This window comes from Myotis daubentonii, chromosome 19 (genome assembly GCF_963259705.1).
Source record: "Myotis daubentonii chromosome 19, mMyoDau2.1, whole genome shotgun sequence".
Classification (NCBI taxonomy): Eukaryota; Metazoa; Chordata; class Mammalia; order Chiroptera; family Vespertilionidae; genus Myotis; species Myotis daubentonii.
The window spans coordinates 14,290,010-14,305,225 of NC_081858.1; the positions used below are offsets into that span (position 1 = coordinate 14,290,010).

The 15,216-nt window shown below is 48.2% G+C and overlaps 1 protein-coding gene across 4 annotated transcripts in view; it reads right to left on the minus strand.

Annotated features, from left to right (window-relative positions):
* Positions 1–4,254: 4,254 nt before the first annotated feature.
* The window catches only part of LOC132222085 (protein HIRA), a 60,457-nt gene continuing 49,495 nt past the window's right edge, over positions 4,255–15,216 (minus strand). For 3 of the 4 annotated variants that reach the window (XM_059676933.1, XM_059676935.1, XM_059676936.1), the window contains 2 exons: positions 14,776–14,939; positions 4,255–5,058 (listed from right to left, as the gene is read on the minus strand). In XM_059676933.1, the coding sequence (XP_059532916.1) occupies positions 4,688–5,058; positions 14,776–14,939 (535 nt within the window). In that variant the 3' untranslated portion in view covers positions 4,255–4,687. Of the gene's footprint in view, positions 5,059–12,184; positions 12,274–14,775; positions 14,940–15,216 lie in introns of all 4 variants that reach the window. The other variant, XM_059676934.1, reaches the window with a different exon arrangement.

The window sequence follows — 15,216 nt, forward strand, 5'->3', positions numbered from 1 at the left end:
TTTATGCCTCAGTTTCTTCAACAGTATCTTACGGACTGTAGTGATTTAACATAAAGCATTTGGGACAGAGCCAGTGGCTACTTCTATCCATCCAGCCCCATCTCACCCAGAAAATGAGAATTACAACACCCTTCACAAGTGTGACACATGCGTGTGATTGAGTGAAGCCCTGTGCACAGTGCCTGTACTGAACCGTTGTTCAAATACAGGCAGACCATGTTTATTTTTTCAAGGCAAAACTGTATTAGGACAGTTATAGGCAGAACAAACTAGAGCCTCATTTAAAAAGCTAAACTTTGGGGGTGCTGTTGTATTGAAAGGATCCTATGATAACAAACCATAATACTTTGCCCTAACTGGTTTGGCCCTTGGATTGAAGGGTCCAGGGTTCGATTAAGGTCAAGGTCATGTACCTTGGTTGGGAGGCTCCCATCCTGTCAGGGCACATGTGGGAGGCAACCAATCCATGTTTCTGTCTCTTCCCCTCCCTTCCACTCTCTCTAAAAATCAATGGAAAAATTTCTGTGGGTGAGGATTAACCAAAATAAATAAATAATAAAAAAATGTTGATTGTTGACCCTAATGAATATGCAATTATTCTATAATTAAAAAGGAATGATTTTCCTGTTTGGTCACGCAATTTGAAGATCCTTCCCCCATGAACTCACCCTAGTGCAGTGGTTCTCAACCTTCCTCATGCCGCGACCCTTTGATACAGTTCCTCTTGTTGTGGTGACCCCTAACCATAAAATTATTTTCGTTGCTACTTCATAACTGTAATTTTGCTACTGTTATGAATCGTAATGTAAGTATCTGATACGCAGGATGTATTTTCATTGTTACAAATTGAACATAATTAAAGCATAGTGATTAATGACAAAAACAATATGTAATTATATATGTGTTTTCCGATGGTCTTAGGTGACCCCTGTGAATGGGTCGTTTGACCCCCAAAGGGGTCGCGACCCACAGGTTGAGAACTGCTGCTCTAGTGTAAGGATCACAAGATACAGAAAGGGAAATTTAGGACTGGATGCAGGTTTTGGAGTTACGAAGCTTGGGACAGAAATGTATGTGCATCTCTAGCCAGTCTAGTTCAGCGATTTTCAACCTGTGTCCCCACAAGAATTTTTAAAACACGCAACCCCCAACCAGTCAGGGGCACTGACCTCTTTTCCCTTAGATTGTAAACAAAAAATAATAATAATAATAAATAAAATAAAAAATAAAATAGCCAATACAATAGCCGTCCTGTGTGAATGAAGCAAAGTTATACCTACTTTGTTGTCAGGTCGGCAAAAATATACCTATTGTGGATGTGCCGCAGAATTTATTAATTGATGTGAGCCAAGGCCTGCCAGCGGGTTTCGGGTCCCACCCCTGGAGCCCCCAGAGCGGCCGCCCGGATGCCCCGTCCCCGCCCCTCCGCTGGGGCACCGCGTTTCCGCGAGCAGCACACCTGGCGTCCCGGCCGCCGCGTCCCGATGCCGAGCCGCCCGCCCCAGCCGACGGGAGTCGGCGCCGTCCCCACCGGGGTCGGGTCGAGCCGGGGGCTGCTCAGCGGCGCCCCCAGGTCCTCAGGGAGACGGGGTGGGGGTGGGGGGCGCGGCTGACAGGCGGAGCGCGGGACCTGCCCGAGAGCCGCCGGGTGCCCGGAGAATCGGTCCTCACCTGGCAGTGCTCCTGGAGCGGAGGGAGGACCTGCGCGAGGAAGGGCGCGGGGCAGAGGCGGCGGCGGCTCCGGTCGCGCGAGCGGCCCCGCGGACGGGCAGACGCGCAGACGGATGGGGTGGGAAGTGCGGGGGCGGCGGCGCAGGCGCACTGGCTCGGGCCGCGGGCGTTCCCTCCGCCGGCGGTGGCGGCACCCCTGCGCCCTCCGCCGAGGGTCCGCGCAAAGTAGTCCGCGTGTGGTCGCGCTTCCCACACCCCGAGACCGGGCGAGCGCGCCGCCCTGGGCAGGGCGCGGGGAGGTGGCGCGGGGGAGGGTGGGCCATGCTTTTGCTGCGGGTGAGCCTGGGCGCCAGACCAGGTGTGGGCTGCCCTCAGCAAGTTCGGGGAGTGATGGGGTTTTCAGGAGAGGTAAACTGAGTCACCGGCCGCCCTTGCCTAGGGCCTTGCATCTCTGCAGAAATTCCCTCAACTTCTGGGCAGTTGGGTTCAGGGACACTTTTCAGAAAGTTGATTTCAGAGAGGAAGGGAGAGACATAGAAACATCGATGAAGAGAGAGTCATCGTTGGGCTGCCTCCTGCATGCTGCACACTGGGGATCAAGCCCGCAACCCGGCTTGTGCTCTGACCGGAATCGAACTGTGACCTCCTGGTTCCCAGGTCGATGCTCAATCACTGAGCAACACCGGCCGGTGGGTTCAGGGACAATTTCTAAAATTCAGTCAAAGATATGCCCAAAACTAAAAGGCGGCTTCCAAGTGTGTGTGTGTGACTGATGTGTTCTTGCCCCAGGCTCAGCACCTGCTCCTTTAGGAAGCATCCTTCATGGCTGATATGATTTCTAGAGAATACTGTCAGAATATCAGTGTGAAGAGTCTGCAAAGATCGCCTCTAGCAGCAGATGACCAGCTGAGGGTCGCCTGGCTTGCTTGTGATTGCACAAGAATACATAATAGTGGCAGGTCCATAACTAGAAGCCACACCTTTGCCCAGCGGCCAGTTGATTTCAGAGGGACCACTTGAACATGCGTTCTGAATGCAGATGGCTCAGCTGCATGAAAGTTTGCCAGGGAAGGGGACGCCTTTGGCACTCCCACAGAGTGAGCGCTATCGTTCTTGAATGCTTCAGGTTGCTCACTGGCTATTTTCTACCATGAACAACACAGCGATGATGCGATTATCTGCACAATAGCTTTACAGTCTAGTAGCCAAAAATGTTAGAGAATAGACTGTTCACGTTCAAATTAAAATGGTTTTCCCTGTAGTACCTCTGCAGGCTGCCCTTTCAGCATCCGTGTAGCCCCACCACCTAACAATAGAGTCAATTTTTGCAGTCGTAGGGCTCATCTTGTTTGTTTTCCATCTCCCAGGGATCACTGTCCTTTGTTTTCTGATAACCAGTGTCTTAAGACCAGTAATTTGTTCCATGTATTTTGTTCCTTTGGTTGTTTCAGACAGGAGGGACAATTGGGCCCCTTACTCATCTCGACTGAAAGCAGAAGTCTCCAACTTTGTTTCTTGTCTTCCTGTCCAAATAGTAGTGTAAATACACTGACTGCCCAAGTTTTCAACAGAGCATTGCCAAGTGCCAGGACGTTGCCTACATGATCCCAGTTAGTTCTCACAACCATGTTTTCTTAACCTCAGCTCCATTTGACAGCTGATAAGTAAGGCCCAGATTTTTGCTGGTTCAGACCCCAGACAGGCCTGTCAGTTCTTCAGCCATGTGTAGCTTGTAGGCCCGAAGTTCTCAACGTCTCACTGCAGAGTTGTTAAGGGAGGTGCCTGGCCACAGAGCACCTTTGGTTCCTTACTCCTTGAAGAAAAGTTCACACTTGCAGCCTGGCTTTACAGGTGTCTATGCCCATATCCGCCTGTGTGCTGGCCATGTCAGGCATGCATATGTGCCCGGGTCTCATCCAGCCACCAGACAGATGAGACAGGCAGGTAGACGGCCTCCAGGCAGGGAAGCAGTCAGAGAGGTGCCAGTGGCCAGAGTCGCCTAGGCTTTCAGATCCCGAGTCCAGGCCTCCTTCCTCGGATTCACGATCACACATAGCTGGCAGGGAGGTGACAATGAGGTCCATGACCCAGGGGTGAAGGTGCTCAGCCCTCACCAAATTTGAAGATTCTGTGATTCTAGCTATCTCCTCTCCTGTGGGTCAGCTTCTTAGACCACTTCCTAAGAAACTCTCAGCTTCCAGATATAATACTTCAGTCTTTACTTACTGATATCCTTCCATGAAATCAGCAAGTCTGCCACAGTCCTTGGTGCCCAGCATGATCAGGGACCTGGGCACAGCCCAGCCAGAACCAAGGACCTCAATGGCTGGTTTGGAAGAAGAGCCATGCGAGGTGGACTGCCTGAGAGCCCCAGCTCTGTCTAAGATGCTGTATGACCAGGGAAGTGACCTTCCCTTTGAGAAATGAATTTCCACAAGGAGGGGCTGGGGTGGGAGTGGTGGTATCAGATGACATCAAAGATCCCTTCTGGCTATGATGTTCTGTCATTCTCCATTTCAGGAGGGATCCATAGTTGTGGGAGAAGGGTGGAAGTTGAAGGAAAGGCAGGGGAAATCAGGATGATTTGGTATCCAATGCGTGTTCATTTATTTTACACTTACAAAAGAAATCACCCACCCTCTGCCCTATCCCCCCAAAACAGTCTCTTTTTACAAACATTTAAAAATTAAAACCAAATGAAGATAGACAAGTTAATTTCAGTACAATTATTTTTCAATGTAGCTGTCATAATTAGAGTTTAAATTTTTTCCTACAAGTAACCAATGTTCAAGTGACTTATAGGGAAATCCTGATTATTGGCCAAAAGGAAAATTCCGTATTACAAGTTAGCAAATTCTAGTACAAAAATAGTCTTTGTGTTGGAATAGTCTTTCCTTTTACATAGGTCTCGGTCAGTCTACTGACTGCATAATACACTAATACATCTCAGGGCTCTCTCTTCACAAATGGCTCATTCGTCATAGCTGAAGCAGCACGGCACCTGCAGCGGCAGGGGCTAGTGTCCACCTCTGGACCGTGCTGAAGACGGTCGGTCTGGGTGTGCTTCGCTGATCCCAGGGCAGCAGGGCGGAGCCCCAGCCCCTGCTCGGCGTGGGGGTCCTGGAGAGAGGGACGAGTTGCCAGCAGAGCTGCCTCCTTCCACGGGAGCAGCAACAGGCCACCTCCTGCCAGTGTCTCCTTGTCCTACTATAGCCCGACAAGGTGAGAGGTGGCCCTGCCGTGGCTGCAGTTGGGGCAGATGTGGGCAGGCTACTTGTCCCTTAGGATGTCGAGCTGTTCCTGACATTCGGTGAAGAGACGCTGGAAGCGGAGGTTCTGCCCGATGACTGGCAGCAGTTCCTTCAGTAGCTCCCTCTTCCGTAGACCCTGTGGGCACAGAAATAACGGCTCAGTGCAAGTGTCAGTGAGGAGACCTAGACTGTGGGTGGTTTCCTGGCCTAACAGAGACCCTTGTGCCTGCCCATCTGACCCCTAGGGACCCCTTGGAGAAACCAGAGATGGATGAGAAAAATTTCTCTGCACGCTAAGAAGCCCTGGGAGAGCTGAAAGGCTGACCTGGGCGTGTGAGGTGGGTGGCAGGGTGCAGGGAAAGGACACAGTGCAAGGATACTACAGGGAAAACCAGGGTGGGTCTGTGCCCCTTAAGTCTGCGGGCACAGTCACCACTAGCCTTCAACTGCACTGTTCAGTGACCACAGTAGCTTGGCTTTCCAGAGGTGGATGCAAGTAGAATATCAGGGTAGAGAGAAAGTAGATGGCCACCTGAGGGGGGCTGCTCCCTCATGCATATGCTCTCCAGGGGTCTGAGGTCAAGCCCAGGGGTGAGGTGGCACCTGGGAGTCCATGACTGGCTTTGGTTTTACAGTCCTGGGGGACGGTCTGCCCATGGCTCTTGCCCACACCTCCTCCATGCCTGGGTGCACTGGCACCAAGGTCTGCCTGGACCCTTTGCAACATGCCCTGCCAGGCAGGGTCTCCACTCTACAGAACCCCGAGGAGCACAGCTGCTGCAAAGGGAAAACCACTAACCAAAAATATTGACCATTCGAAGAGAAGGTCCAAATGTTAAAGCAGCATGGTAACCACACAAAGAATTTCAGAAAAGAACAAAGTGTAGGGATTAAGTTTGAGCAATACAGTGGCTAAAGGAGATGGAATTAGCAGGAGAATGGACCCTGCTGAAGACCGAGTCAAGTGGGTCAGATGGAAGAGCAGCCAGTGCTCGAGCAGGGAGGCATGCAGAGGGGAAACTGTAAGGGAAGAGACTGTAAGATAAAGTAAGGGCAGATGAAGTATGGAAATGGGCCCAACATCTACAAGAATCCCACAGGAGAGAGACACAAAAGAGAGAAGGAAATATTTGAAGAAATAATATGGATAGATTTCACACAATTCAAGAAAAAGGAACTGCCTTAGGTTGAAAGGCTTCATTGAGTGCTGATGAAGATATGAAAAAAAAAAAAGGTATTTTAGATACATTAGAATGAAATACACAGAATCTATAGATATCAAACTCAAAAAAATTCTGAAAAGTTCTAAAAAACAAGAGCATATCACCTACAAAGGAAGAGGCACCAGGAGGCACAATAAAGTAGTATTTTAAATATACTGGAGGAAAACTCATAATCTACTTTTTCATCCAGCCAAGCAGTTATTCACATAAGAGGATATAATAAAAAATAATCTTAGGCTTGTAAGACCTCAGAATGTTTACCACAGTAAAGATCCACCCTGAAAATGTTCTAGAAAGTACTCAAAAATAAGAAGAAATAAAGAGATGATGCTAAGAGAGATATGAAAAGTAATGTGATCAACCTCTTGTTAAAGTTTATGTTGGTCTTAAAAAAAAAGTAAACAAAAAATATAAATTATTTCAATTTGTGATTAAAAAATCCTCAGCTTGTCAGATTAAACAGAAGCCAGACACATGATGTTGGCAAAAAACACATAAACATGGATACAGAAATGTTAAAAGTTAAAGATGGAGAAAGATTATGTTAGTAAATAAAAGTGTGTGTTTTACAATTATCAAAGTAAAGTTTGAAACAAAAACATCTTTGGAAAAAGAGAAAGTCAGGAGAGAGGGACAAAACTACGCTTATAGGGAGGTTTTAATACACACTTCATTAGGGATGTGTCCAGAAAGGTAATTCAGGTAATTCAAACCGAACATTCTGTAAACATGACCATTAGGGCATTAAGGCACTCAGAACTAGAGAACACAAATTCTTCTTTGGCACACATGGAAATATGAAAAATTGCTCTAAAAGCAAACCTCAACAAAATAACAGATCTCATGTAGATTGTGAATTGGCTTGGGCCAAATCCATCCTAACTATTTAGTGAATAATTTTATCAAAATGCAGACATACCTACCTATTTGTTTAGATATTATGCTACAACGCAGAGTTGAGTAGTTGTAAGCGATCTTATGGATTTGCAAAGCCTGAAATGTTTATTCTCTGGTCTCTAATAAAAATGTTTGGGCTTGGCTGGTGTGGCTCTGTGGCTGAGCTTCAACCTATGAACCAGGAAGTCAAGGTTCAATTCCTGGTCAGGGCACATGTCTGGGTTGTGGGCTTCATCCCCAGTGTGGGGTGTTCAGGAGGCAGCTGATGACAATTCTCTTTCATCATTGATGTTTCTATCTCTCTCTTCCTCTCTGAAATCAATTTAAAAAAATCACCAAGAAATTAAAACAGCAACAACAACAAAAAATTTAAATTAAAACCTGAAAAACTCTATTTAAGAAAATGAAAGGAGCCCTAATTGGTTTGGCTCAGTGGATAGAGCGTCGGCCTGCAGACTCAAGGGTCCCAGGTTCGATTCTGACCAAGGGCATGTACCTTGGTTGCTGGCACATCCCCAGTAAGGGGCATGCAGGAGGCAGCTGATCGATGTTTCTCTCTCATCGATGTTTCTAACTCTCTATCCCTCTCCCTTCATCTCTGTAAAAAATCAATAAAATATATTAAAAAAAGAAAAAGAAAATGAAAGGATATCAAATAAACTGCTATTAGCAAAGTAAAAATTTCAGATGGTCTATAGCACCAGGGTCAAGCTACAAGAGGATCTACCTGGCCTGAAGGCTGGTTTCAATACCAACAGCCATCAAGTATCATCTCCTACCCAGGGCTCAGTAATAGGTGATGCTCCTCACTGTTTCAGGCAGCAGCCTGGAAACAGCTCATCACCCTCTCTCTGGCCAATGACACAGGTCCTACAATAAAGACCTTTGCAGAGGGGGCTTCCAACAGCAGGCCTGGCTGAAGAGACAGTGGTGAGCACAGAGCTCAGGCACCTGAAGGATGGCTGCTTAGTGCCAACCCTCTGTTTCCACCTCCCTCCTATGCACACTGAGTCTTGATCCTTGAGGGAAAGAAGCCTGGATCTTTGGAGGCATACTAGCAGCTCATATCACAAAGAGTAATTTCCTTAATATATAAGAATTCCCACAAAGCAATTTCTAGAAATTTTGTCATGGATTTGCCCACGCACTATGAGCAGACCAGCTATTTTAAGCAGTTTACAGGAAAAGCAAGTGGGACCAAACTGACAGTGCTTCCTAGGAAGGAAGCCACAGACTCTCCTGGGCAAATCCCTAATAAGGCATCCTACTTAGAGACAGCAAAAACCACCAGCCGGGAGGAGGAGGCAGGGAGAGTGCATGGCCATGAATCAGTGGCCTGTCTGTGCTCCCTGTTGCCTGCACCACACTAGCCTAGAAGGCTTACCTTCAGGCTGAGACAGAGAACTGTTACGTAGAGCTCTTGCTGACATTTTGCCCTAAGGCTCCCAGAGTGAAGCCCACAGGAGTGGTTGGTTGGGCACTGGCCTTCCTGTCTCCCACCTCAGCAGACAGCCCATCAGGCTGCCTAGAGGTGAGGTGTTCTTATAGGGAATTCAGAAAAACCTTTCCCACTGAGAAAGGGGACAAAGCTGGACAAAGAGAAACAGACCTCAGAGAGCTCAAGTGCTAGCGGATTGAGCTGGAGTATGGAGAAGGTAGAAATCCAGAGAGAAACACCTTTGCTTTGGGAACACTTATTTTTTAATTTTATTTTAATTGATTTCAGAGAAGAAGGGAGAGGGAGAGGAAGAGGGAGAGGGAGAGGGAGAGGGAGAGGGAGAGAGAGAGAGAGAGAGAGAGGGAGAGAGAGAGAGAGAGGGAGAGAGAGAAACATCAATGATGAGAATCATTGATTTGTTGCCTCCTGCACACCTCACACTGGGGATTGAGCCCACAACCCGGGCATGTGCCCCAACCGGGAATCGAACCTGGGACCCTTCAGTCCGCAGGCCAACGCTCTATCCACTGAGCCAAACTGGCTAGGGCTTGGGAACATTCATTGATGAGGAGGAGGCTGAGCAGAGCATCTATTAGACTTGAGGGCTTAGGGGAACCAAAGCAGGGGCATAGGACTCATGAAAAGTGGGGTCCCTGATAAATCATCCTTCCTTTGTGCTAGTCTCCAAAGAAATGTACTCTAGAATAAGGGTAGACTGGTAGTAAACCAGTCCGTGCACTAATTAGTACCCAGCTTTGAGTCCCCAGGTAGCCCAGAAGACTTCAATCCCTGAATTGGTTGAGGGAGCCTTGTAGGGCTAGGGCCAAGAGCAAATAAAAGTGCTCTGTTGAAGAAGGTAACATTACTGAGGCTTCAAAACACTTCTACAAATAATCATTCAAATATCAAGTCTAGCAGACAGTCAAAACCAACCAGGCACATAAGGAGGTAAGACAATATAAATGAGAACTAGCAGAAATATTTATAGGAAATAGAAACAGATCTATAAGGGCTCCTCATAGTAGAACGATGCTCAAGTAGATAAAAGACTAAATTGAAAATATGGGGAGAACTGAAACTATAAAAATAATATAACAGATTCCAAAAAGATGGTATTATATTTCTCATGATGGGGAAAATGGAATATAATCAAAGAGAACCTAGGAAAATACACAGAATGAATGAAAGACATAGACTTAGAGCTCTGTGAAACTTCAAAACACCAAGTAAGGGTTGATCCCAAAAGAATTTACAAAATAATGGAAATCAGATTCCTGGCAGTTTTTAGCAACAATAGTGGATGATAAAAGTCTGTGGCCCAGCATAATACCTTCAAAGCCCTAAGATTTTATTAGCCAACCAAATTAAGATCTATTGTAACACAATAAAAAGGGAGCCCTAGCTGGTTTGGCACAGTGGGTAGAGTGTTGGCCTGTGGACTGAAAGGTCCTGGGTTCGAATCCAGTCAAGGGCACATGCCTGGGTTGTGGGCTTGATCCCCAGTGAGGGGCATGCAGGAGGCAGCTGATCAATGGTTCTTTCTCAATTTTGGTATTTATTTCTCTCTCCCTCTCCCCTCCTCTCTGAAATCAATAAAAAAATATTTTTTAAAAAGGGGAATAAAAAGTAGAGGAGGCCAAGTATACACCAAGGTCTTTAGAACCTTGTGAGACTGACTCTCTCACTGCCACTCTGTTCAGCTGTTCCTCTTATGCTGAAAGACGCCCAACCTCAACCTCAGGGCCTTTATACTTGCTGTTCCCTCTGCCTGGATATTCTTTCCCCAAATATCTGTGGGGCTTCATCTCTCACCTTTTCCGGTCTCTGCTCAGTCAATTAGGTCTTCCTTGATCACCCAATATATAAAATTGCATCCTGCCAGTACTCCCTTACCCCCGCCCTTTATATATTTTTTCTATGGCGCCCACCCCCACCCAACACTTTGAATGTACTTGTTCAGCTGTTTTGAATCTGCCTCTCTCCACAAGAATGAAGATCATAAAGGTGGGGCCCCTGTCAGCCTTAGTCACTGCTGCCTGCCCTGTGCCTAGACTATGCCTGGCCAGAGAAGGTGCTCCATCAGTCTTTGCTCAGTGACTGAATGAAGCACTGAAGCTAACTCTTGGACCCACAACTTCTCCCATTCCTCACCAACCTGCTCCTTTTTCAATTCAATCAATACACTAGCCAAAAGAACCTTAGACCACACATTCACTTTTCTCTTTTCCTCACCTACTCCATATCCAACCACCCAAACACCAAGTCTTTTTTTGTTCTGCCTCCAAAACACATCTTGAATCTGTTTTCTTTTCCCTCTTGATAGCCATCATATTGATCCAAGTCACCTGCATCTATTGCCAGAACTTTTTTTTTAAAATATATTTTATTTATTTTTTACAGAGAGGAAAGGAGAGAGATAGTTAGACACATCGATGAGAGAGAAACATCGATCAGCTGCCTCCTGCACATCCCCCACTGGGGATGTGCCCGCAACCCAGGTACATGCCCTTGACCGGAATCGAACCTTGGGACCCTTCAGTCCGCAGGCTGACGCTCTATCCACTGAGCCAAACCGGTTTCGGCAATTGCCAGAACTTTTGAAAAAACAAAACAAAAAAACCCCACAAAAAACAAGCCCTGTTCAGTTTTCTTTTCTTTTTTTAAAAAAAACATATTTTTATTGAGTTCAGAGAGGAAGAGAGGGAGAGGGAGAGGGGGAGAGAGGGGGGGAGAGAGAGAGAGAGAGAGAGAGAGAGAGAGAGAGAGAGAGAGAGAGAGAGAGAGAGAGAGAAACATCAATGATGAGAGAGAACCATTGACTGGCTGCCTCTTGCACACCCCACACTGGGGATGAAGCCTACAACCCGGGCATGTGCCCTGACTGGGAATTGAACCGTGATGACTTCCTGGTTCATAGGTCAATGCTCAACCACCGAGTCACGCTGTCTGGCCTGACCAGTTTTCTATGTTAGTTCATGTCACCTCTGATGACTGGTCTTCTATGTCAGCTTACATCACATCTGTGTAAAATCCTTCAATAACTTCCGCTGCCTAGACGAAAACTCTGGATCTTCATAAGCCTTCCATGATCTGCTTCCTGCTCAACTCTTTTGCCTAATCTCTTATCACCCTCTCTTCTGCCTATTATGTCCCAGTCACAGTGGCCTCGATGTACCAAACCCTCTCTGCATGTACTACCACCTCCACCAGGAAACTCTCCCCAGGGCTCTGCAGAGCTGGCTCATCCTCAAAGTCCTCTTCTGAGGTCTTCCCTGGTCACCCTTTCCCAGGCATGCTTGTCTTACTGATCTGCTCATTTCCTTCTAAGCATAATCCATGTCTGAACCTTTCTTGTTGACTAAATTGCCCACTAGCTTATATCTGCCTCCCTGCCAGACTGCAAGCTCCATGAGGGCAGGGAAGGATCTTTCACCTTCATTCCTGAACAAACCCACAGCCCTGCGCAGGCAGCTTTCCTCAGCACAAGTGCATGGCTGAACCCCCTTAAGGCCTCATGCTGAGGGCCCAGCTCTTGCTGGATTGTGCAGTGCAGGCATCTCACCTGCTCACTGATGCTGGGACCCAAGGCATTGTGCTGTAGACATCTACTGAGGAAGAATTCCAAAGCACTTTGGCTTACTTTTTAAATTTCCACCTTCACTTTTCAAGAGAATTCTTGTGGCAAGAATGAAAGAAGCACCTACCACTACCGTTGACTCCCACTGGCTTCCAGTGGAGTAGTGAACCGGACCCAGTAAGTCCTTGCATATTTCTCGGAGTCGGTATTCAAACCCTAATTACAGAAAAAAAGAAAAGAACAAAAACAAAACAAAACAAAACAGAAATAGGAACACATTACAAAAAGAAATAAAAAAATCAAGAATATGCTAAGTTGTTGGGTATATCAAAACAGACTGAACAAAGGCTTATTGTGTTGCCTATGATGGGCAAAATGCCTCTTGCATGCCTCTCAGTTTGGGGCACTGAGACTCACAATGACAGATTCTCACTCACTCACCTACTCCCTTGACAATGCATGCAGTGGCCCCTCTGTGCTGGGCCAACGAGAAAAAATGAGATGTGGCCAGTTTTGGGATGGACCCCCCAAGGTTATGGGAAATTGTAGAAGGAGGGGAGAGTGCTAGTCAGATTTGAGAGTAGACATCTTGGCAGCCAGTGTGAGAGGAGATCAGCAGGGTCAGCAGGTAAGAGATGGCGAGGGGATGAGTTTAGATTGAGGAGGTGGTGACTAAGCAGAGACAGGAGAAGCAGGCATGGGCCTATCAAGTCAAGGGTTATGGGCACAGCCAAGTGGTGTGCCAGAAATGCTAGAGGCAGGTCTGGAGTCTGTAGGCACTGGGGGCAGCTGAAGCCACAGGAAATGGATGAAATCACCCAAAGATGAGAGTGGAAATAAGAGGATGAAGCTGGAATCTGAGGAATTTCAAGGAAAGGGGTCTCCTATTAAAACTTGAGTTCTCCTTTTACAGTTAGGAAGCAAGGGATAAAGAGAGGAGGTGACTTATGTATGGACACTGGAACAGACACGTGGAAGATGAAGAGGAGCGAGCGGCAGAAGTGATTTCACAAATGGGTGCAGGCCCCAGAGGAGGCAGTGGCTTTATGCAGGGCATCAGGGTGAGTCCTGACCAACAGCCAGGATGAAGGAAACCGGAGGAGCCAGAGGAGGCATTTCCCTAGCAGAATGGGGTGTGAGGAGCATCCCAGGAAACGGGGGAGGGCTTGCGAAGACTGAATATTTAGAAATGCCAGTGACCACACATGCTGGGCGGCCACACAGACTGGAGAGTAAATATCAAACTCATTACTGGAGTCTGCTGGGGAAGGGAGAGGGACTTCGAGTTGGTCAGTCATGCTTGTCCTCAGAGGTGTGTGTGTGTGTGCGTATAATATATATATTTATTAGAGGCCCGGTGCACGACATTCATGCACTTGGAGGTGGGGGGGTGGTGTTCCTCAGCTCGGCCTGTGCCTTTTAGCAGTCCAGGAGCCCTCAGGGGATGTCTGACAAGCCATCAGTCGGACATCCTTAGCGCTGTCTAGCGCTGTCACAGAGGCGGAGAGGCTCCCACCACCACCGCTGCTGTGCTCGCTAGCCAGCCATCAGCCGGCTTGTGGGCGAGTGAGCGGCGCTCCCCTTGTGGGAGTGCACTGATCACCAGGGGGCAGCTCCTGCGTTGAGCGTCTGCCCCCTGGTGGTCAGTGAACGTCATAGCAACCAGTCGTTCTGCTGTTTGGTCAATTTGCATATTACCCTTTTATTATATAGGATTATATAGGATTGCAAGGTATATAGAACATGTAGTTGCATCAGAGGAAACATGATATACAAATTCTGGGAATAAAATTTGTAGAGGTTTGACCTTTTTTTTCTGTCTTTTCTAGACTTCATTTTTACCCTCTAAATCATAAACAAAATGGAGAGGGTGATGTCAAAAGCAAAGCAAGGCCAGGAGAGGCTGTGGGGGAGGCTGCTTGGTAACCTGCATGGTGACACAGGGAGAACTTAGGGAGGGCCAGTTCCCAGGCCACATCTCTGGAGGCCATGTTCAAGGGGAAGGAAGAATGGTAAGGCGGACTCCATGCTTGCCTAGCAGAGAGGATGAGAGGCTTTGGGAGGTCACCCTAAGAACAGGATGGTCACTTCCTGTAACACACCTTGCTTTCTGCTGAACAACAGTGCAAGTGTGGGTGGGCATATACTGGGAAGGAGATGCAGGTGCTGAGAGCCCTGGCAGGGAAAGCTAGGCTGGAGGGACAAGGGGAGGTGCTGGACAGCAGGCCAGTCCTTCCAGGGCATGTGGGGGCGCAACGAAAAGGAAGAGGAGTGCAAGCACATTGGATGCTGCAAGACACCCTCCCTGGGGTCACTGACCACTGATGCTCCAAGGGTGTGAGGGAAGAACAGAAGTCTGAGCATCACATTTGCATGTCTTTCCACGTATCCTCTGCCCTCACCCTCTCCTGCTGCCAATCTTGCTGGCCCTCAGGGAACACTCCCTTCAGGGCTGGGAGCCTGTAATGGGCTGGATGCCTGCTGAGCCTGATCACAGCTCAGGCTAGGAGATGGGGGTGGGGAGGCTGAGAGTGCATCATGTTGACAGGGAACTGGAGGCTCGGGCCTCTTGGATGACCATGGCAGACTGGGAGAAAGGAATGTAGGGAGCCCTAGGCCACTGTACCTCTTCCCTGACTCACAGGCTTTTAGGAGGGTTGCGTTGGGACAGGGATTGAGCTGGGCCCAGGAGAATGGAGGAACCACCAGGGACCTCACCTTCGTTCACAAGGTACCGTGCGTAGAGGAGGAGCCAATGGCGATACTCATGGCTGGACTGCAGGGTGAGTGCTGCTGCCACCTGGTTTTCTAGGTAGGCCAGGGTCGTCTCCTGCTGCACCACGTGAGGCACGGAGAAAAGCCGGGCCGCCTGCCTCCCTGAACTGCAGAAACACATCATGAGGCAGTGGGTACTGTGTGGGCAGGAGGCTACCACCATGCACTCCAGGGCACCAGGAAGAAGCCAGCAGAGGGGCAGATGTCAGGCTCCACACTGGCCTACCCATCCCCATGTCTCAGTTGCAGACGTCCTGGATGCTCTGGCACCCCAGGTGTACCCCACTCTGTACCTCCCATTTAGATCCCTGAGGTAACAGACCCCCAACCAAAATACATGAGTGACCATGACCTGTGGCACCTCAAACTGCACCTGGGCCCTGA